Source organism: Phaseolus vulgaris, chromosome 10, assembly GCF_051622355.1.
Source record: "Phaseolus vulgaris cultivar YP4 chromosome 10, ASM5162235v1, whole genome shotgun sequence".
In the NCBI taxonomy this organism is placed as follows: domain Eukaryota; kingdom Viridiplantae; phylum Streptophyta; class Magnoliopsida; order Fabales; family Fabaceae; genus Phaseolus; species Phaseolus vulgaris.
Genome location: NC_143507.1, coordinates 38,316,150 through 38,340,555, shown reverse-complemented (window position 1 = coordinate 38,340,555; position 24,406 = coordinate 38,316,150). Strand labels below are relative to the sequence as shown.

General features: G+C 31.4%; 2 protein-coding genes across 2 annotated transcripts; both read right to left on the bottom strand.

The window, feature by feature from the left end:
- Positions 1–9,643: 9,643 nt before the first annotated feature.
- On the bottom strand, positions 9,644–10,756 carry LOC150024781 (uncharacterized). Its single transcript, XM_090296155.1, has 3 exons — positions 10,454–10,756; positions 9,871–10,369; positions 9,644–9,720 (listed from the first exon to the last, which is right to left on the bottom strand). Exons 1-3 carry the CDS (start codon positions 10,754–10,756, stop codon positions 9,644–9,646), a joined length of 879 nt encoding a protein of 292 aa, XP_090152281.1.
- Positions 10,757–12,894: 2,138 nt separating this feature from the next.
- LOC137819146 (UDP-glucosyl transferase 73CC6) lies at positions 12,895–14,681 on the bottom strand. Its single transcript, XM_068622910.2, has one exon. The coding sequence runs from the start codon at positions 14,434–14,436 to the stop codon at positions 13,012–13,014; it is 1,425 nt and encodes a 474-aa protein (XP_068479011.1). The 5' UTR covers positions 14,437–14,681; the 3' UTR covers positions 12,895–13,011.
- Between the last annotated feature and the right edge of the window lie 9,725 nt (positions 14,682–24,406).

The following is a 24,406-nucleotide window of genomic DNA, read 5'->3' as shown; positions in this document are numbered from 1 at the left end:
TTAGGGACTAATGCTTTGTTTGGATTGGGAAGTGGAAAGTTGAAGATGTGTGAGAGTGAAAGTGTGAATATTTAAGAAGAAAGTGTGAAGAAATTTGAGTGTTTTTAAATAATGATATGTTAAACTGAATGTCTGAGAAAAGTTTATTAAAATAATTGAGTCATGTGATTATTGTAATTTAATAGATATACGCGTGGAGGGGCTAAAAGTCTTCCCTGGTAGTTGGGAGCTAAAAGTCATCATAATTGTGGAGTGGCTAATAGTCTTCCCTAGTCATAATCATCATAATTCTTGAGGGACTAATGCTTTGTTTGGATTGGGAAGTGGAAAGTTGAAGATGTGTGAGAGTGAAAGTGTGAATATTTAAGAAGAAAGTGTGAAAAAATTTGAGTGTGTTTAAATAATGACATGTTAAACTGAATGTCTGAGAAAAGTTTATTAAAAGAAGTGAGTCATGTGATTATTGTAATTTAATAGATACACGCGTGGAGGGGCTAAAAGTCTTCCTTGGTAGTTCGGAGCTAAAAGTCATCATAATTGTGGAGGGGCTAATAGTCTTCCCTAGTCATAATCATCATAATTCTTGAGGGACTAATGCTTTGTTTGGATTGGGAAGTGGAAAGTTGAAGATGTGTGAGAGTGAAAGTGTGAATATTTAAGAAGAAAGTATGAAGAAATTTGAGTGTTTTTAAATAATGATATGTTAAACTGAATGTCTGAGAAAAGTTTATTAAAATAAGTGAGTCATGTGATTATTGTAATTTAATAGATATACGCGTGGAGGGGCTTAAAAGTCTTCCCTGGTAGTTGGGAGCTAAAAGTCATCATAATTGTGGAGGGGCTAATAGTCTTCCCTAGTCATAATCATCATAATTCTTTAGGGACTAATGCTTTGTTTGGATTGGGAAGTGGAAAGTTGAAGATGTGTGAGAGTGAAAGTGTGAATATTTAAGAAGAAAGTGTGAAGAAATTTGAGTGTTTTTAAATAATGATATGTTAAACTGAATGTCTGAGAAAAGTTTATTAAAATAATTGAGTCATGTGATTATTGTAATTTAATAGATATACGCGTGGAGGGGCTAAAAGTCTTCCCTGGTAGTTGGGAGCTAAAAGTCATCATAATTGTGGAGTGGCTAATAGTCTTCCCTAGTCATAATCATCATAATTCTTGAGGGACTAATGCTTTGTTTGGATTGGGAAGTGGAAAGTTGAAGATGTGTGAGAGTGAAAGTGTGAATATTTAAGAAGAAAGTGTGAAAAAATTTGAGTGTGTTTAAATAATGACATGTTAAACTGAATGTCTGAGAAAAGTTTATTAAAAGAAGTGAGTCATGTGATTATTGTAATTTAATAGATACACGCGTGGAGGGGCTAAAAGTCTTCCTTGGTAGTTCGGAGCTAAAAGTCATCATAATTGTGGAGGGGCTAATAGTCTTCCCTAGTCATAATCATCATAATTCTTGAGGGACTAATGCTTTGTTTGGATTGGGAAGTGGAAAGTTGAAGATGTGTGAGAGTGAAAGTGTGAATATTTAAGAAGAAAGTATGAAGAAATTTGAGTGTTTTTAAATAATGATATGTTAAACTGAATGTCTGAGAAAAGTTTATTAAAATAAGTGAGTCATGTGATTATTGTAATTTAATAGATATACGCGTGGAGGGGCTTAAAAGTCTTCCCTGGTAGTTGGGAGCTAAAAGTCATCATAATTGTGGAGGGGCTAATAGTCTTCCCTAGTCATAATCATCATAATTCTTTAGGGACTAATGCTTTGTTTGGATTGGGAAGTGGAAAGTTGAAGATGTGTGAGAGTGAAAGTGTGAATATTTAAGAAGAAAGTGTGAAGAAATTTGAGTGTTTTTAAATAATGATATGTTAAACTGAATGTCTGAGAAAAGTTTATTAAAATAATTGAGTCATGTGATTATTGTAATTTAATAGATATACGCGTGGAGGGGCTAAAAGTCTTCCCTGGTAGTTGGGAGCTAAAAGTCATCATAATTGTGGAGTGGCTAATAGTCTTCCCTAGTCATAATCATCATAATTCTTGAGGGACTAATGCTTTGTTTGGATTGGGAAGTGGAAAGTTGAAGATGTGTGAGAGTGAAAGTGTGAATATTTAAGAAGAAAGTGTGAAAAAATTTGAGTGTGTTTAAATAATGACATGTTAAACTGAATGTCTGAGAAAAGTTTATTAAAAGAAGTGAGTCATGTGATTATTGTAATTTAATAGATACACGCGTGGAGGGGCTAAAAGTCTTCCGTGGTAGTTCGGAGCTAAAAGTCATCATAATTGTGGAGGGGCTAATAGTCTTCCCTAGTCATAATCATCATAATTCTTGAGGGACTAATGCTTTGTTTGGATTGGGAAGTGGAAAGTTGAAGATGTGTGAGAGTGAAAGTGTGAATATTTAAGAAGAAAGTATGAAGAAATTTGAGTGTTTTTAAATAATGATATGTTAAACTGAATGTCTGAGAAAAGTTTATTAAAATAAGTGAGTCATGTGATTATTGTAATTTAATAGATATACGCGTGGAGGGGCTTAAAAGTCTTCCCTGGTAGTTGGGAGCTAAAAGTCATCATAATTGTGGAGGGGCTAATAGTCTTCCCTAGTCATAATCATCATAATTCTTTAGGGACTAATGCTTTGTTTGGATTGGGAAGTGGAAAGTTGAAGATGTGTGAGAGTGAAAGTGTGAATATTTAAGAAGAAAGTGTGAAGAAATTTGAGTGTTTTTAAATAATGATATGTTAAACTGAATGTCTGAGAAAAGTTTATTAAAATAATTGAGTCATGTGATTATTGTAATTTAATAGATATACGCGTGGAGGGGCTAAAAGTCTTCCCTGGTAGTTGGGAGCTAAAAGTCATCATAATTGTGGAGTGGCTAATAGTCTTCCCTAGTCATAATCATCATAATTCTTGAGGGACTAATGCTTTGTTTGGATTGGGAAGTGGAAAGTTGAAGATGTGTGAGAGGGAAAGTGTGAATATTTAAGAAGAAAGTGTGAAGAAATTTGAATGTGTTTAAATAATGATATGTTAAACGGAATGTTTGAGAAAAGTTTATTGAAATAATTGAGTCATGTGATGATTGTAAGAGTATTTTAATTTCTTTTTAATAGTGTAAATTGTAAGATTACAAATTTACCATTGTATATAAAAAAAAGAAATATTAATTAATTTTGTACACATTTTAGTTAATTAAAATAATGTAAAAATTACAATTATAAATAAATAAAATATTTAAATATAATTATATTATTATATTATTTTAATTTAATTTAATTAGTCAAATTAGTGTATTTAGATAATTTTAATATTATTTATGATTATTTAATTTGTATCATATTATGTTATATATATATATATTATTTATATAAAAATATTAATATTAATGATGATTTTATGATTATTATTATTATGAAAAAATTAACATATTTTAAAAAGTAAATGAATATTTAAAATTTGGGTAAGAAATTTTTTATATATATTTAAAATTTAACAATATTACGATATATGAATTTAAATATTTTTAGAATTGAAATATTTAAATAGATTCTTTATGCTCATTAATTAATCAAATTTGAATTGCTATAATATTATTGAATTCTATTTATTTATATACCTAGTCATAATCGTTAAAGTTGATTTTCCTAGAACAAGAAGAAATTTTGTCACACGAGAAATGCGACGGCCACTTAATTTGACATATTAGGATAAGGTGCATTTTAGCAATGAATGGCAACTTTTTGTCTCTATCAGAAATGTTGAACTGTTCAATACTTCAAGAATTATGCTTTCAAAAGGGATTGTTAGATCGGCCTACAATGTTGAACTATGTTCCTTATATGTTTAACTTGTTTAATTCCGAACAACAATAATTCAGATTGTATTTTTTTTTTCACAGATTAATGTCATAAGAAGAAATATGATCTTTAATGGGGTGAAATCACTACTTCGAAATATTCCATATTTGAACCAATGTGTTAATTCATTAAATATTAAAATTAGTTTGAATGATAGTTATTTTTGAATTGTAACTATTCTTATATGAATTGAAATTGAGATAACAATTACTTATTTATTCGGTCGGTTATTTTTTTATTAAACAACTTTCTTCACTTGAACTGTTTTTTCTTTTTTGTCAGCCTCCACTCTTTCGTGAATTTTTGATCGGGATGATATCTGTAAAGGACACTCAACGCTCAAGTAAAATCTTAATATTCAGCGTTTGATGTAATAAATACGTGATGATGTACTTTTTTTTTTAAAACTTATAATTATTTATATAATTATCATGAACCAAATTTTGTTGGACCGAATTAAGATTTGAATCATAATTAAGAATACATTCCTAATGCTTAATCAATGTTTTGGACATGCTAACTTTCTATTCTAACTTTAATATTTTGACCGTATTGATCGTCGGAAACTAGTTCACTTTGTGGGTATAGAAAGTGATTAAAAAAAGTAAATTTTTATTGTCTAGATTGCATGAAAAGTTATAAAATTCATATTTTGTGTGAATTAAGAATTATATTCGAACATACTGGTAGCAATTATCTTCTGGTGCAAGCAAAACGAAAGGAATTAACTTGGGTTTTTTTTATATTTGTTTACATTTTTATTATATTATAGCATGGGTATGTATTATCGTATTTTTTTACAACATTGTATTTCACTATTTTTATTATGCTATCATATTTTAGTGTGTTAAACTTAGTTTTTTTAATATTCTAAATGTATCATATTTCTATTTTTTTTATCAATTATGTTTCAAATTAAAACAAATAGGAAATAAGATATGCATTATAAGTACATAAATTCTATAATGATAAAATTTATTATGCACTTATAATTTAAATATAAGCACCATTGTAACTATAGAATTTATACTCTCATAATGCACACCGTATTTATGTTTTTTTTTTTAAATTGAAAACAGAATTCGTTAGAATATTTAAAGAAATATCCATTTAAATTTTAATACTTTAAAATATGATAACATGATTAAACTATTCACACATAGAACTAAAAAAAATAAGATAACATAATAATTTGGTGTAAAATACTTTTTTTTGTAGTGTAAAAACGTAATATATATATAATATGAAACCTTTTAAATTACTCTTAGGAAATAAAAACGAATAATTATGATTATCTTTGATAAAATTAGCATAAAAGTAGCTGAAAGTGAGAAACTAGGTTAAAATTATTTGGTGAAACAAGTATCACACAGTTGAAAGTTCTAAAATAATAAATTAAAGCTTGATTGATTATTGAATCAAATATTAATATTAGTAATTACATATTTCTAGTAATTATAAATTTACACTTTTAAATTAATTTTAAAAAATTTTAAATCAATTTTTATATGTAATTTATATTTCCAGTAATATCAGTGTATAAATTTATTCTTTATAGTTATTAAGTGTAACATTAAATCAATAATATAAAAAGGATTAATAGTAAATCGATGATCTAAATATCATAGCCATAAAAAGATTTGGACATATTATTTAAGGACTTAAAAAATAAAATATAAGCTAAAAACTATTAAAAAATTATACTGTCAAACCGATTACATCTACAAATTTTTGCTATAATCTAAAAGAAATGTTTTTATCGATATATAACAGTTAGATTAAATTAAAATTAAAAAGTAAAATAAACGATTGAGATGAAAACTTAATTAAAATTAAATTACATGTTTTTATTTACTTATATGCTTCTATCCTCTCTCACAATTGTACACATTCTAGTACTTCTTTGGTTGAGCAAACAAAACTATGATTCAATTGCATTAGTTTTATCCATTAATAATCACGTTCTGAAAAGTTTATTAAAAAAAGGTTTTTAATAATTTAATTTTTTTAGTAGTTATTACTGGAAAGAAACTGAATGTAAATATAACTTTTTAATGAGTATTAATAATATATTGTATTTCTTTTATTGTATTCGTATTTGAAAAGAACTTGTTTAACAAAAATTTTAAACTTAAACGGTAAATAATAATTTATTATACGAATATTTTTTTTCTCAGCTTTATTGAGGCAACAAACGAATTTTAATTTCCTAATTTTCATTGAGCAATAGTTGACATTTAATAAACTTTAATAAGAGAGAAAAACTTGAGTTCATTTAGTAAGTATAATTATTATATCATCTATTTATATCTTATTTTAAGATATTTTTTATTATGTTTCTTGTTAAATAAATACTATTACAATTTCAGTTCTTTGAAATTGATTTTTAAAATTGTTTAATAAACCAAATCAGCAATTGTTTGCATTTAACTAATCTTAATATTTAAAAAATTTCAAATCGATCAACCATAATATCTTGTTCCTTAAATTAAACGAACAATGAATGGAGTTCATGACATTGTCGTTCATTTACTACTTATTTAGTTATTTATTGGTATTTGTTATTTTCATGTGTTTGTTGTTCAACATATTTACGATTGAGTTAACTATTTATGAAAAGTGAATAATTTTATGAGAATTGAAATTCACATTTTTGTTATATTATTGTTGTCTCGTGTAGTATAAACTTTTTGGAGTATTGTTGTTAATATCATTGGAACTGTTAGCCTTTTGACTGGTTACATCGTCACATATTTACCATTTTAATGTCATTAACATGAATTTAATAAAAGGAAGCATATTGATTTATTTGTAGACAAAATTGACACCAATTGAAACCTTTAAAAATAAACTAAGTTGAAAAAAATGGACAAATAAAAGGACCAAAAAAGACTATTTAACTTGAATTTTATTATTTATGCACTAAGTGTCATGATTTTGGTATGAAATTTTTTTTAGAGTCGTTATGTTCCTAATGATCAAGTAGTAATACTATAATGTGTTTTGTAATGCTAACATGTTTTTTTAAGTAAAATTAAATTTAGGAAAAAAAAATGTAATAAGGAATGATGAATAAAAATTATCATGGACCTTTGACATAGAAAAATTATAAAACAAAGTTTTTTTTTATATGTTTGATGATAATATGTTTAGGTGAAAAGTAATTTTATTTAAGGAGATTCCACCAATTTATTGTGTGAGTTAGATTATATATGTTAGTGATGAGCATAATTTTATTCACACTTAATAATTTTATTGTTTTAATTAATATACGTATAATTGAGTTTATTTGGACCTTAATTATATTTTTGTTAATTTTGTGTTTTTAGAATAAATGGTGGGAATGAAGTGTCTATTTTGTAAATGAGTCAAATATGCAAAAATCTAAGTTGATTATTTGAATCAAAAACAGAAAACAAAATTTGAGAAGAAGAATTTGAAAATAAAATCTAATAGCACAAGTTTCAATAAGAAAGGGAGGATCTTCACCGAACTTTTTTTTTTTTTCTTTGTAATTATTTTGTTTTGCCTTGGCATAGAATACTAAACTCTTTTGGTTGATTTTTTTGTAATTTTTCATTGAGTTATGAGGTTTTGATTAATAAAAGTTTAGTTTTTTAATTCTATATAGTAGTTGTTTTAATATTCTAATCTCCTAGAAAACTAATTTTTGTGAAAGGTTGTACTTAATCCACAATTGAGAGTTTTTTTTTTTTTATCTTAAACTTTGTTTTTTGGTGAGTTTCAAGTTGAATCAAATTTTCAATACCGTTTAACACCCTATTTGAGGATTGGGAAAGAATGTTCTTTAAGGAACATGTGAGGAATTCATTGGTGGAATAACTCAAATAACAACTTTCAATATTTGGACAATGTATGTTTTCTTGAAAATAATTATTTAAAAGTATCAAGAATAATTTACAAAAATTTAATTAACTAATTTTTTTTAAAAAAAATATCATAATTCATTATTCAAATATATTTTTAATAACAATGGTACATTTGTAAACTTACATTTTACACATTTATTTAGTTTTTAAATTATTTTTTAATCATCACATCATTCACAAATTTCAATATATCATCTTCACAAATCTACTTTAACATTCATCAATCAAAACAACCTTACATATTTTCTCAAATTCTCACACATCCACCACTTTCTCAAATTCTTACAATTTTCTTTTTTGATCCAAACACACCAAAATGACAAATGAATTAAAAAATTAAAACAAGATGTAAATAATACAACAACACTTATGATATAACTCTTGTCGTGCATCAAACTTAGTGCATAAAGTTGACACGACGATGATATAAAACTGTTTTCAGGGTTTTTCACCAAAATGGTGTATTTTTTTTTCATATTTACGTAAATGGGCAAAAGCAGAAAAAATTACAAAAATGGGCAATTCTTGGTCAAAGTTGCCAATGGTGTAGGCAACATCAATTAAATTTGTTAATCTCCCAATTTTTTATTTTTTAATTAAAGTTTCTAACTGGGTTGGCAACTTCAGTGTAAATAAAATTGGATATTGGATTGACGATTTCACTCCATTGAAGTTGTCAATTCAGCTGGCAAGTTCAGTTCATTTTTTTAAAAAGAAATGACAATTAATATTTTTGGAAATAAAAATATATAGTTAAAATTTTTATTTTAATTATAATATTAAAATTTAATTTAATTTAATTTAAGAAAATGGTATATAAAGTTGAAGAATTAAAATTATTTTTTTACAATAATTTAAATAAATTGGGTTAAAAATGAGTTGTGTGATAAATTAAAAATATTTACTATTTTTTAAATATTGTTAAAGTTAAAAATACACTTATAAAAATGTGATATGATTTATGTATAAATTTTTAGATTATATAATATATGAAAGTATAAATTATATAATATGTAAAAAGTAATAATATACATGTATTTATGTAAAATAAATGTATTAAAAAATAAATAAAAATATTGAATAGAAGTCATTAAAAGAAGATGATATTAAAATATTTGATAATAACAACATTACAAAAGATGATTCTATTGTCTAAATGGACAATTTCATCTGTTATGACCTTCATTGCGACAGTAAGAACATTTTTTTGGCTTGTTTTGAATTGGTTGATCCATTTCATTATGCAAACGAGTTGTAATTGGTCGTCCCGAGTTTTTACGTCGCATGTGGGGGTCGGGTATGAAATTTGGTCTGATATAAGTAGACCAATAATCCTCGTTTTGAACGGGATGAAATTCAACTTGATATGCTTTTCTAATCGTGTGGAGGTTGTAAACCGGATCAATGAATGTCGTCATTTGTAAATGACAAGAGGAACAAACGGCAATAACATGACGACAGGGAAGTCGAAAAGCTTGGAAGTGACCACAATCACATCACCAATCATTTAATCTAACTGTATATGACTGAGGTCGTTAACCATGTAGGGGGGTGGCTAATTCTTGGACATCAAATTCAGAATTTTCTACATTAAACCTTTCCACAAAACACATAGTTGAATCTTGTTGATTTTTTTCTAAATAAGGTTGTGATATCTTCTGGATAATGATGACCTGCACGTAACATGGTGTCTATTTTGAAGGCTCGCTCAAGAAACCATGTTTTTGTTTTTTCAAAAGTTGCCTTAACCAAAGCGAAAATCAGTAAGGAACAAGCTCCCTTAAGCACGAAGTTAATGCATTCCGCTAGATTTGTGATCATATGACCATACCTCTTTCCCCCATCGTATGCTTGAGTCCATTTCTCTAACGATATGCGATCTATCTAGGAAAATGCTTGCTTGAACTCAGATCGCATAACTGATAGCTTTGCTTGTACTATGGGTTGTTTCATCTCATAAGCTGTCATAAAGAAGTAAATGAATTTAGTTAAATGGTAAAAAGTCATAATTATCTATGAGAGAAGGTAAGCAATGTTATTACCCATGTTAATCAACTATTGTTTGAGCTGGGCATTTTTGAATTTTTTGTTGAAATTCGATGCGATATGACGTATGCAATACACAGAAACGAGGCCGTCTCCTTCCCATCCAACTTCTTCGGATTGTAATGCTGAAATTATACCGGTTCCTCTATCAGTAATCATGCACAAATTTGGCTGAGGTGTCACATATTGTCGCAATAATTGGAAGAACCAAATTAAAGCCTCTCGAGTCTCGCCTTCAACAATCGCAAACGCCAATGGAAATATGTTCTGATTCCCATCTTGAACGATTGCGGTCAACAATGTTCCATGGTATCTTTCGGTTAGAAATGTCCCATCAACTTGTACAATGGGCTTGCAAAAATTGAAACCATAGATACAAGGCTTGAAAGACCAAAACACGCGATCCAACGTGTAACAAGAATTGTCTTCAACACCATCAACCATACAAGGAGAAGCAATATACTGCACAATTGTCCCCGGATTGCTCTCTTTTACTGCTTCCAACCATCTAGGAAGATCATTGTAGGATTGTTCCCAATCGCCAAATGTCAAAGCAAGAGCTTTCTGTTTTCCCAACCAAGCTTTTCTATATGTGATAGTATAGCCATACAAATTTTTTATTTCTACAATTAAGCTTTTAATTCAGACCGAAGGGTTTGCTTTTACTGAAGTCAGCACCATGGACGCAATATGGGTTGAGTCCAAATTAACATGGTCTGCCGAAAGATTTGTTGACAAACAACTATGTTGTGTATCAATTTTCTTTATCTCCCATTGACTTCGGATTTTACTAAAAGATGCACGTAATCTCCATTGGCACCGTCTCTCATGATGTATGCACCGAGCAACATATCTGTCTGGCTTTGATTCCAGGACAACAAATTTGTAACCGTTGTCTATGTGGTATTGTTTTATGGCATTCAATGTCGCCTCCTTTGACATGAAACACATGTGTTCATTGAGGTCGCGGTCAATGTTATGTTCGGATTGTCTGCCAGACGGAATATACTGTGAAGAAGATCTGTTGAACTAATCATCATCATCCAAATCAAAGTCGTAGTTGTCTCCATCTTCACTTATGTCGTCCACGATGTCTCTAATTATTGGTTCTTCATGTTCACTTAGTGACGTTCCACCGACATTCCACGTGTCCATCTGCATTTTAAAAGAAATAAAAAAACTTATACAAATATATATATATATATATATATTATGTGTGTGTTGCCTAAATAGGAGGAAATAAGATGATAAACAAGAATGTATTACCTTGACGATTTTGTTTGAACTTTACACTAGAAGGAGAAAATAATGTGTCCTACAAACTTTCTCCTCAATTATTTTTACTTGGATACAGGAATTAAGACAAGAACATGTGTAGAACAAAGGATGAATGCATTTGTGTAGAAGACTCCATTGTTGTTCCATTATATAGCAAATGTTGTGTATGAATTAAATATAATTTTAACATATTTATTAAAATTTGTATTGAGAAGTCCAATCCTCAGCAATCAATCTCTGTGACATTTGTGTATAGAAAACCATCACGCCAAGCTACACTTTGTTTCATTTATTTTTTTCCAATTTCATAACAAAGAAGTTGCCTTCACCATTGGCAACTTGGAAAAAAGTTGCACTCACCATTGACAACTTCTATTCAAAATTTCCTTCATGGTTGACAACTTTGCATAGGCACAAAATGAAAAAGTTACTCACACTATTGCAACTTTAATTGCAAGGACGTGCAGCACAACTTGATTTTCTCACAAACAATGTTTTTCTTCCACAAAATACATGCCAAGCTACACTTTACCCACATGGCTACATAGAGATTCTTTTGGGTACAATGTCACAGAGATTCCCTTGGCAATTCACACTTATATTCATTAGTTGGGTGAATTTAAAGTTTCAGGAACTCTATTTAATAGAGTCTCTATTGCATTGTGCTGGAACTCTTTAAGGTGTGTCAAGTTATCTTCAAAGGTAATATTTGTCTAAAACTTTAATTATTTAATTAATTATAGTCAAAACTAAATTTAGTTCTGAAAAATTGTTTTGTATTTTTTTGTTTATGATGAATCTATATGGACCATGTACACTCTTTCATGGTTAAGGGTTCATGGTGCATGTTGTCACAATAAATTAAATCTTTATCAGTTACACATTCATAAATTATTTATATTATATTAGATATTTATATATAATATTAAAAGTAGGTAGTGTTTACTATGGAAAGGACTTAATTTGAGTGATGCAAATATTTCTTCATTATTTCGTTAGTGGTGTTTTAAGTAGGAATTAATATTGTTAAAAGTGTAATTGGTATTTGATTACTGCACAATTTGGTCCCTACTGAACAGATTATAATTTGTATTGGGCCAATTGATTTCGAAATACACCCCACCCCAATTGCTAAATTATATATATATATATATATATATATATATATATATATTATTCCATAATCTACCATAATTACGATTATAATAAAAAATACTGTTTTAAAATAGACAATATTTTTAAAGATGTTATTTTAAAGTGTAATTAAATAAAATAAAATTAATTAAAATATATTTATATTTGAGTTTCACAAACCCTAAACTTAATTTTGGGTAACTTTGTTTATTGTGAAAACAAAAATTTAGTTTTAATTTTTTTTAGTTTTAATAGTTTTAATTTTAAAAATTATTATTATATAAATTTTTTAATTTTTTTAAAAATTAATTATTTTAAAAAAATGAACTGAACTTGCCAATCGAATTGACAACTTTAATGGAGTGAAATTGTCAATCCAATATCCAATTTTATTTATGCTCAAGCTGTCAACCCAATTAAAAACTTTAATTAAAAAAAATAGTGAGATTAACAAATTTAATTGATGTTGACTACCATTGACAATTTGAAAAAAAATTATCCATTTCTCTCATTTTTTCTGCTTTTACCCATTTAGATAAATACGACAAAAAATACACATTTTTTGTGTGAAAAAAACCCCGTTTTCAAATCTTAAGCTTTATGAGCAGTAATGGCTATTGATTTTTATTGCTTTAGCAGTAGATTATACTCATCTTTGTCAGGTCAAAGTAAAGTGGTGACAATGTAACATGAGTTTATTTCAAAATGATTATTTAAAAATAGTGATATTTTTTCTGAGAAGAATCTCGTAAGAACCACCCCATCTTGATAAAAATGAAAAAGAAAAAGAAAGGCTATTTAGGCAAGAGAGGTTTGAGATGATCCAAGAGAGCAGTGAGACTATTGTGTGAGGATCCACCTTCTCCAACAGCTCTCCATGCTTTCTCTTGCATCTCCCTCGCCTTCTTCCTTATCTTCTCACCTTCTTCTCCTTTATCCATCAACCTCTTCACAGCCTCCTCTATTCTCTCCCCACTCACCACCTCCTTCTTCCCCTCGTACGGCGAAATGCTCCACTCCGCCGCACCCACCTCCACCCCAAACCCGTGCACCTCCGTTATAAGCTTCTCATTATAATACTGATCACTGAAGCCCGGCATGGTCACCATCGGAACACCAGCACTGATGGCCTCCGCCACTGCGTTCCACCCACAGTGCGTCAAAAACCCTCCCACAGCAGGGTGGCTCAAGATCGAAGGCTGCGGCGCCCATCCCCTGATCAACATCCCTCTCTTCTCCTTCCCTATCTTCTCCTCAAACCCCTCCGGCAGCCATTTCTCTTCCTCTTCCTCCTCTTTGTTTTTCCGGTGAACCACCAAGATGAAAGAGTGTCCGGAGGCATCCAGGGCGGTGGCCAGTTCATAAAGCTGCTTGTCCGAAAGAAGAGAGAGGCTTCCGAAGCAAACATAGAGAACCGAGTCTTTCTCCTTTGAGTCAAGCCACGTCAGAGACTCGTGTCTGGTCTCGTTGACAATGGCAGGTTTCTTAACGCTTTGTTCCACCATGAGGGAGCTGGGGCCCACATGCCACACTTTTCTTCCTGTCAGGTTTTCGTAATGCTGAGTGTACTCAGCGTCGAGTTCAGCGAAACTGTTCACGATAACTCCATGACTCCCCTCTTCACCTTCAAGAAGAGATTCCGTCAGTGCTGCGAAACCCGGCGAGGGTTTCACCGGTAGAGTGAGAGGGTGGGGAAGACCAGGAATCTGGTAGGGCCCCGAATCGGAGAGAAAGGCTTCGGGGTGGGCTTTAATGGCCTGGATCATGCACACGTCGAAGATGGATATGGGGTTGAAGACGAGCCGCGGGATTTGAAGACTCTTGCACAGGTCCTTGCTCCAGGTGAAGAGGATGTCAGGGATGAAGACATCGGGAGGGGACTCTTTCAGGGCAGCTTCGACCTCAGACTGGATGAGGTGCGCCGCCATGTGGATTTTTCCGGCGGTGGCGCTGGTGGTGGCTGAAACGAGATTTTCCACGCCTTCCGGTAGACCGAGGTGGGTGTTGGGGAATTTGATGAGGCGGACGCGGATGTGGTGGCCGGAGACTATGTCGTCGTGGATGGTTTTTTGGAAGAGTTGGGCGTTGGCGGGAGTGGTGACGATTGTGACGTGGTGGCCACGTGCGGCAATCAAGCGAGCGAGCTGAACCAGTGGGATTTGATGGCCTTGTGCGAAGAATGGGAGGAAGTATATCTTCAAAGGTCCTGCTGACTCCATTGTTTCTTCTTCTCTTCCTCTGATGCTGATTATGATGACGATGATGAAGAAGACGATGACCAAGAGTGGCTATTTATATCTCATTATTTGGTCTCCGCGAGTGCCACGTGCTTGCATATTTATTAAACCAAGAATGGAGCACGTGATTCATTACATATATTAATGAATGTCTTTTGTTCTTTGATGTATCAAAATCAATTACTATAGTTGGACGTCAGATTCACTGATTAATATCATATTCGTTTATAGAAGTTTCATGAAAACAAGATCATAGAATGAATGGTAAAGATTGAACAGCAACTTCATGCGCTGTGTTTCTAACAGCAGGGGATTGTAGTTCCAAGAAAGGTGATGTATTTTTAAATATATAATACGGTTTACACCATTCTTTATGTTACAGTATAATATAACACGCGTGGCCCTCGTGGGAAGTTTTTTGTTTTTTTTTTTTTTTAATTTTGAACAATTACATACGGTCAGGGTCCCCCTCATGGTCAGATGAACCTATAATTTTCGGTCATCTTATAGTGTTAGAATGAATACATCAAAATGTGACAAATTTTATTTTATAGTTATATACATTAATTATTGTCCATCACTAATAAATTCAATTACAATCATAGAAATAAACAAGTACATCAGAAAAAACAAATATACATCATCATTATAATATTAATAGTATCTAAATTTAAATACTCACTGAGCGTTTGATAATTTCTTTTGTGTGGTATTTCCGATCGAAGTAAAAAACACGATCGATTAAAAGAAATTAATTGTTCAGCTGATAACCAATAATATCTTAACCCCTTTAAAGGTATAATTACTAATCATTATATTATATATATCATTTTAGGTTGTATTTAGATTACATAAATGGAAATGCTATGAAAATGTCACCATTGAGGACCAGGGTTGCCAATAATATATGTTGGAGTTGAATTTTTTAATTAAATTTTGCTGAATTGGATGTAGGAAACTTATCAAATTTAAGACATATTTCCATGTTTTATATATATAATGTGATTGATAGGTGGAAGAGTTTATTGGTCATTATATCTCACTTAAAAGAAATTAGTATTGTGCCTGATGTTATTAACAATTCTTCGTCATAATATAATTGAAAAAAGAAATAATATTTTTGTCTAAATATTTAAATATTATTTACTTAAATATTTGCAGAGGCTCTCTCATAAGTAAAAACTTATAAATAAGAATAACTTTTGGACGCATAGTTTAGTAGACGTGTGTATGAAAGTTTATTAAAGGATTTATTGAACAAATTAATGTTTCTTTTGTTTATTTCGTTCATTTCGTTTGCAGGTTTTGAAGAAGGTCACACAATGTTTCTCAGTAAAGGTACAACGTTTAGAAATCATAACAAAGCTTCTCAAAAACACGTTTTTGTTGCAAAGCATTGTTGTACCTGCTCCACCACCTAGTTCACAAGTTATCATACAAAAACAAAATAACACCTAAGAGAAAATACATTAACTAAGACTAATAAATTGCATCAACTATCTTACCCTACAATTTCATATAAGAGTTGCATAATGCAACATTTATGATTTTATATCAAGTATTAAAATGCATCAACATTTGAATGGGAACATTAAAAAAAAGTTTATTAGCATATACCAAGAACGGATTCTAACCATGAAAAACCGGACGCAAAAGGGTAATTATCGTGGGCTTAGTATTAATGAGAATTTCGAAGCTAATGTAGTCGACGTAAAGATATTGGCGGGTGCAGGCGACACATGACGGGTGTTTTCTGACAATATCAACAATTATAGTCAAGAATCATGATTCATGAGCATTATTATGAAATCAACATTGAGTGTAAGAAAACAATGCTTATTAAAATAATAGATAATGAAGAAGTATAGAGCTGTAACTTATTCAAATCTAATCCAAATTCCATTTTACAGATGCATATGGCAGAAGAACAACTCTGCTCATTGTCAAACAGATTCACTCATAGTCTCACTAGATCTGATTTGAGATGAACTAATATTTTTAAGTTGACATGTTGGTCACCAGAATCACCCTTAAATATGTAAATTGAAATTGAAACCCACCCCAAAAAACATTACTATTAGGGTTGGATATCAACCCCTTAAATCAAACAGTGCAAAATCAAAGAATAGAAGGAAAAATTGGTAACAAAACTACATCAAATGCTCAATAACACAAAAGTGAGCGTGCATCACCACATAAGCAAACACAATCCATGAAAATCAAGAACTTCAAAAACACAGAAAATCATTGAGAAGGAAATAATGTGTTAGGGTTATACCTTCAAACCATTGAATATCAAGAACTCCAAAAAACACAGAGAGAAATCAAGAACCTAGGGTTGAGTCTTCAATACACAAAGATTAAAAAAGGAAATGTGAAACTCACGATTGTCGCACATTTTCACGGTCGCACTACTCAAGCGCTCGAAAATGTTCAAGCTCGCAATCGAAAATGCTCTCATCAGTCGAAAATGCTCAAGCTGACATTCGAGTTCGTTATGTGTACGTTATGCAGTTTTCAAACACCCAAACAATTAGAAGTTTTCAAATAAATTAATTATTTGTGTACGTTGACCTTCATAATTTTATTATTTTTAATTTTAAAATACATAGCGTGGGTAAACCTTCAAAACTTTAAGTAGCATAGCGTGAGCTTAACCTTTAAAGGCATATCGTGGGCTTAACCTTCAAAAATTTAAAATTTTATTATTATTTATATTTTCAGTAGTGACCGTTTGACCAACGCAACCTTTTTTTATTTTTTTTTAAGTTTGCGTGAGTATAACCCACGCTTTCTCATATTTTATTTGATTTTTTTAATAGTGACACTACAAAAAATAGTGTATATTGTGGCGGTTATTTTCGTATAAACTAACGTTTATAACCGCCACAATATACATGTGTGACGATTTTTCAAACCACCATAGAACTTGCTAAGTAGTGTCAGTTATAACTGTCGCAATTTAATTCATTAAAAAATATTTTTGACACCATTAGATAAGGTATATTATGACGTTTTGAACTGAAATAATTTTCATTCTAAAAAAATGAAATTTAGCCGATATTTTTTTATAATCTAGTTTGTATAATTAAACAACTAAACATATTTAATTATAATAGTATTTAATTAAATATGTTTTCATAATAAAAAATATAAATGTTAATAAAATGAAATACTATAAAAATTTATAAGCATAAATTAGAAACACACATTATATCATTTGAAAATTAGAACAAGTTGATACATAATTGTTCAAAAGTAAAGAAACCACAATATTTTTAAATATCATAGAACATTCAAACTATTACAACATGTTCATCCCTAATTAGTTTTCTTTTCCATCTTCCTTGATCAATTTTACTTTATGCACTTGATCTTATTACTTGATAAGGTGATGGAGCAACACTTCCAACATCTGTTACCTAAAATAAATAATAAATAATTTGATGTTAAGAATTTTCAATATTTATAATTATAAAATAAAAGATGAAAACGAAAGGAGTAGGTGGCATGAAATATATTTAAGTAGCATATATGGCTGGAAATTAACGAGTGCCAAACAGGTGTATACATTCATGCATGCTTTGATTTCCTATTCACCTACCCGTGCTAAATTCCTCCACTAGAGTAAAAATAATAATATAAAACTAGGTTAATGAAACTAAAATAAGAGAAATAATATCTTAATATTTTACAGAAAAAATATATCAATATATAATTTTAAATTAACAAACAATGTTAGTATATGTTTGAATAATTTTAAATTCTTAACTTTTTTTTCTTTGGATGCAAGTTTCAGTTTCTTCTAAATCTATTAAAATATTTTTATTTAGTCCATGAACACCCTTGCGGTCCCTAGGGCAATGTTATACCTTTTGCTCCATTGAAGTGTATTTGAACCTGATGAAAGGGTCTAAGGTAAATAACCATTCTCCATGTACTCATAAACCAACAACCTATGCACTATCCCAAACATGCATATTAAGTTCATGTAGTTAAACTTTCCAATGATGCTTACCTTAGTCAGAAACTCATTTTCTATCTGCATATTTGTTTATTGCTTTTATTGCTTTCCTTTCTAATCATCTTTCCTTTTTTCTGCCACCGTTCTGTCTGCACCAAAAGTGAGATGAAAATCAGTAAGTTATTTGTGTTTGCTTTTATGTACACAAATGATACCTTAGCATTCATCGTTTACTTTGTGCCAAAATTATGCTTTTTGTCTAGTTCTCTAATTTGTTCTATAACTTTAAATTAATAAATATCATTCCATAAGACAACTTTGACTAACATCATTCAGAAATAGCCTTAAATTCTTGCTCTATTGGGACTTTAGATTGTAGAAAAGAACAAAATAATATTAAAAAGTAAAAGCTCGGACGAATGCTAAATGTTCAAAACAATAATTTGGTTTCAGTTCGAATATATGATTGCATCTATAACAAGGGTCGTCAACAATCCCTTGTTATCTGATAACTTCAGAAACCTGTTGAGTGTTGAAGCTAATCGAGAACTCTCACATATTCACATGAATATGACACATGATTGATTTGATATTTAATTGACTTTTATTTTCTAGATATAACATTCTAAGCAACATCTCTGCTGAGAATTTGAGATATTATTCTAAACTCACCTTGCCCCTAGATGCTACACCAGGAAATTGTGACCTTCCCACTCCACCCATTTCAGATTGCTGGGGTACATTATCATCCTCGATAATTGACTTGGCTTTTCTGGCTAGAACACCCCAAAATCCATTCTTGGACTCGTTCATGTTCTTCATGGATGTATATTCATAGGGTCTTGAATCCTATATATACAGCACCACAAAATGACTATTATTTTGAATCAACATAGTGATACTCTAAATACTAAGAATACACATTAAAAGAGACATAAAAAGTATGCATACCTTGAAATGAACTTCCAACCTTAACGGATTCACTCATAAAAAAATAAAATTAAATCAGAATTAGTTGTAACAGACTCATCCACTTTTTACTTTTAAGTAATAACCAATTTCGGAATTGGAATTATCCAGACATCAACAATTAAAAGAAGCAGCTGACCTAAATTAGGGGCAAAAAACTAATAAAAGAATTCACCAAACGAGGGAGAATTATACAAAAGATGAGAAGGCACACTTAGAAAAATACAGAGCTATACACAAACACTGCAATCCTAAAGATCAAAAGTTGCTAATACGAAGGTACTGTGGAGGTTTTAAGTTGACAGCGTTTACATACACAAGGTTTTGACTACTTTTGCTAAAGTTGATATCACTTTCACACCCTGCTCGTATTGCAACCACAATATGAAACTGAAGAATGATAACACCCTGTATGCTACACTACATAACAACAACACGAACCCTAAAATCTAAGAAGACCTCCATTTCCCTGCACCACTTTTTGCGATTGCACCTATGAAGCCCAGACACGGGTACAGGAACGGATACGGACACGAACACGGAGATACGGCTAAATTGAAAATTATAGGACACGGGACACGGCTATGTATAAATTAAAATGTAGTAATATATTTTGTTATATGAAAAAAATCAAGAAAAACATTTATAAAAATCCACTTGAGTTCACCAATGCACTGGTTCTAACTCATATTTATAAAGTTTATTTTTCAAATTATAATTTTTTTTAAAATAAAATATATTATTTATTCTTAATTTTCTTTTTTATTTCTGGAATTTTTAAAGATTTATATATATATTTTTATTTAAATGATTTGTTTAAGATTTTATGATTTTATTTGAGATTTTAGTTAAGATTTTATGTGAAATAAGGGTTTTATTTGATATTTTAGTTAAGATTTTATGTGAAATAAGGGTTTTATTTTAGATTTTAGTTAAGATTTTCTGTGAAATAAGGGTTTTATTTGAGATTTTAGTTAAGATTTTCTGTGAAATAAGGATTTTATTTGAGATTTTAGTTAAGATTTTCTGTGAAATAAGGGTTTAAAGAGTGCACCGTGTCCGTCCGCCGTCCGTCCGCCGTGTCCCAGGAGTGGACCGCGCGCCATCCGCCGTGTCGAAGGAGTGGACCGCGTCTCCTCCGACGTGTCCTGGAAGAGGGCCGTATCCGGCCCAGGCAGGTGCGTCCGACACCGCGTCGTGCACGCACCCACCGCGCACCCGTGTCGGAAGCGTGTCGGAAGCGGTAACAGCGTGATTTTTGCTGTATCCGAGCTTCACAGGATTGCACAGGAAACAATGCGCATCAACAACTACCTCACAACATCCAAATACAGTTATGATGTTTCACTAGCATAGGAAGTGTTCCCCACTTTTCCATAGTTCGTACCATTACTTTAACAGGATTTCTTTAACACATTCATTGATGCAGAGATTTTACGAAGCTCTTTTAAACTAAACTACTCTATTTCCCTTTGCCTATTCTCCATTTAAGAAGATTTCTCTTATTTTCTTCTCGCTCGATAAAAAAATATTCAATAAACCCTATCCAGCAGACATCTCATGAGCAATAATATACAACGAACAAATTGAAATCAAAATAGTACAATCACACTTAGCATATACATCAGAATTTTCATATTTTCTAAAGAGAGAAGTGGACCTTGGAGGAAGGATGAGGAGTTGGAATGGGTTCAAAAGGAGTTGTCGGAGAAGCAGAAGCAGAGGAGAGACCATAGAGAGAGGACATGGATGAGTCGTGACGCGCCAAATAAGCTTTGCTAGCTTTTGCAGCAAGCGAAGACGAAGATGAAGACGACACTAAACCTGATCACAAACCTAGACAAAAGTTTCAAATCCTTGCGCGCGAGGAGGCGGCGATGGCGGACAATGAAGGGCGTGACGAGGTGGCGATGACGGACAGTGAAAGGCGCGAGAGTGAGGGTTTAGGGCGCGCGAGAGTGACTGAAGGTGAGAGTGTTTCGTGAAGGCAAAAGAGTTTTGTGAAGGCAACTTACAGAGAGAGATGGCAGCTTACAGAGAGAGGGAAGAGAGGTGTATGAAAAGTGTGAAGAGTTAGTGCATTCGGTGTTAAAAGCAAGTTTTAAAAAAAATGCGGGAATTTTATTTTAAAGGATAATTATGACAGTTAAAAATGACATATTTTAAAGGATAATTGTGACGGTTACTAAAATGTCATATTATACGGAAATTTGTGACGATTAGTAATAACCGCCATATTAAAATCGTCATTTTATATATGATTTTTTTTTTGTAGTGTGAAGGCATATTTGACACTATTTAGTGTCCACATGCCACCCTCACTCTTTTTTTTGCAGTTAAATATACTTTTTCTTGTAGTAGAAGAACAATTTCATGAAAAATAAGTCTAAAGTTGAAGAAGTCATAAAGAAAAACAGTCAATCTTAACAACTAATTTTATCCGCATCAAGTATATAAAGAAACTGAAAAAACAAGAATACATACACAAGAAAATATATAGTAATAGAATAGTTATACATCAAGTTTTGAAGTTTTTTTTAAATAGTCTTTTGAATTGTTTTTTCTCTGTAAAAAATCACCATTGAAATATTTTTTTAGAGTAACTTCTGATATAAAGTGAGCTTATAATTGTATTAGTCTAGAATCAATTGAAACTTTTGTCTATTTAACCTTAGTGTTTATATATAATTTTAACTATTTTTGCATTGTAAGTTAAAAGTGTCTTGTTTGTCAAATTTTTTTTACACATCTAAGAGTGACTCAATAAAAAATATTTGTAAAATATTGAAGAAAAACTCATAAAAGATATTTGTATCGTAAGTTAAGAGTTGTAATTGAATAATATCCATGTTACACTTGTTGATTAATAAAACTTTACGAATTACCAAAGAATTGGGTGTAGTATTTATTGAGACATGTGTTTGTATCTCTTTTTTCTTCCTTTCATCTAATTTGATATCAAAGAAATGGGTTGCACCACATTTGAAGTGTCATAAATGGGTCAAAACAGGTTGATCCCAACAAATTTATTGGCTATTTTGTTTGACTCATCTTGCATACCAATCATGCTTTTTAAAAAAATTATACAACAAAAGTTTGACATCCTAAGATGTTAATTAGTGCTTAAAAACAACAAATCAGGTAAGATGCAAGTATTTCATCTGACAAATGATACAACATTGTACAATCTTTTCTCAAAGTCTGATAAGGTGCACATAAGAATAAACAAAGTGCACACTAAACATCAATAGACGGTACACGTAGGATAAGAAAATCTTATGCTTACTCTATATTTGCAGAGAATGTCTGTTTGCCAATGAAATCCGTTCAACATCAAATATAAAACAAATATCAAAGACTTTTCGAGACACAAGTTAAAGTTATTTTCATCATGAACCTCTTGACACAAGGAGTCTTTCAAATCTAACCTGATTATTTTTCATGTATAGAATGCACTGTAACCATAAATTGGTGCTAAAGACTATGCTACTTAGGAGATCAACATTGTTAGTTATCAAGGATGTTGCAAAGAGAAATGCGCGAAAATCAAAGTTGTACTAAATGCAAAGATCATATTAAAGCTCGTTAGACGTAAAATGAACATTTATAGAAGTTGAAGTTGCCCAACGACTATAAACATTCAACCCTCCCTTCTTGATATTTTCCTAATTTTCACAATACCTAACAAAATACACTATAATCAAATAACACAATATATATTAGTTTCTCTTTTACACAAAATATTTAAATAGCATGTTACATAACATAAATTCTCAACAAATTAATTAGATGATCAAATTATCATAACCTCCCTTTCTCCATTACGATTATGTACGCTCTATTGAAACATCACGTAGAAAAAAACACTCATATTCATTGAGTGTAATAATGCCTAAACCCTAACATTGTTACAAAAGTATTCTTCTTGCCACATCACTCCCATCACAATTATAAAGAACTCCATTACCACATCCTTTGATACAGTGATGGAGCGGGGATGAGGAAGAACACAAAGAAAGCTAGAAAAATAAGTGTTGGGATAGAGATATAACAAAATAAAAAAAAACAACTTTTAGGATAAAAGTACATAACCAAGAACATGCATACTCTCCTAGTCTAGTGGGATATATAATACCCTTTGAGAAGCTATTTGTCCTAATAGACAGCTGTGCTGAAAATACTGAAAAGCTATAACATAAAATCCTAACAGAAAAGGGGATCCATTCCCTACAAAGGACAAAAGAGATTCTTTTAGATATAGTCATTTAACCAAATGGGCCTAGATACCCTTCTAATGAGCCTTGTGGTTGTGAGTCCAGTATCAATAGTCGACCCTTGCAGAGTAACCTTGTCCTCAACGTTTGAGATTGATGAACTTGGTGGAGGAGTTGTGGTGGATGACACGGTGGTATAGGAACTAGGGGTGCGGAAGGTAAAACGGGGTGGTGTGGTTATTGTTTTATTGAGAGCGAATGTTGGTGTTTGGGGGGAGAAGGATTGGGCCACGCTATTTTTTTGGTGGGAGCTTGTTTGGGGAAAAAATGTTGGAATATTTGATGTGGGTGGTGGTTGGTGGGCCAAGGTAATTTCTGTGGTGTGGGGGTAGATGTGAGAGGGTGGGAATATATTGGGAAAGTGTGTTGGGTTTGGTGCGGGCTTTTGGGTCATGTTGGGGTGTGGTGTTAGCAAAGGGGGTTGAGAGTGGGTTGTAGAATGACATGTGAAGCCCAAAGGGAAATGTTGGGAATGGGAAGGGTTTTGTAACGTTGAAAGGGGGTGCGTGCCAACTACTTGTATTAAATGTGGCACAGAGTCACGTGAAGGTGTTGCAGGGTGTTGATGACGTGGTACAGTGTGGGTCATTGATGGAGATGGCGTGGCGTGCATTGATGGTGTGGGTAGATGGTTAGGTGCATTTACTTGTGGAAGTAAATGGGTAGGTGAGGGTAGTTGTGGGAGTAAATGGGTCCGTGAAGCAGAGGTGGCTGGTTGGTGGAGGGGTTTAATGAGGGCTCCTGA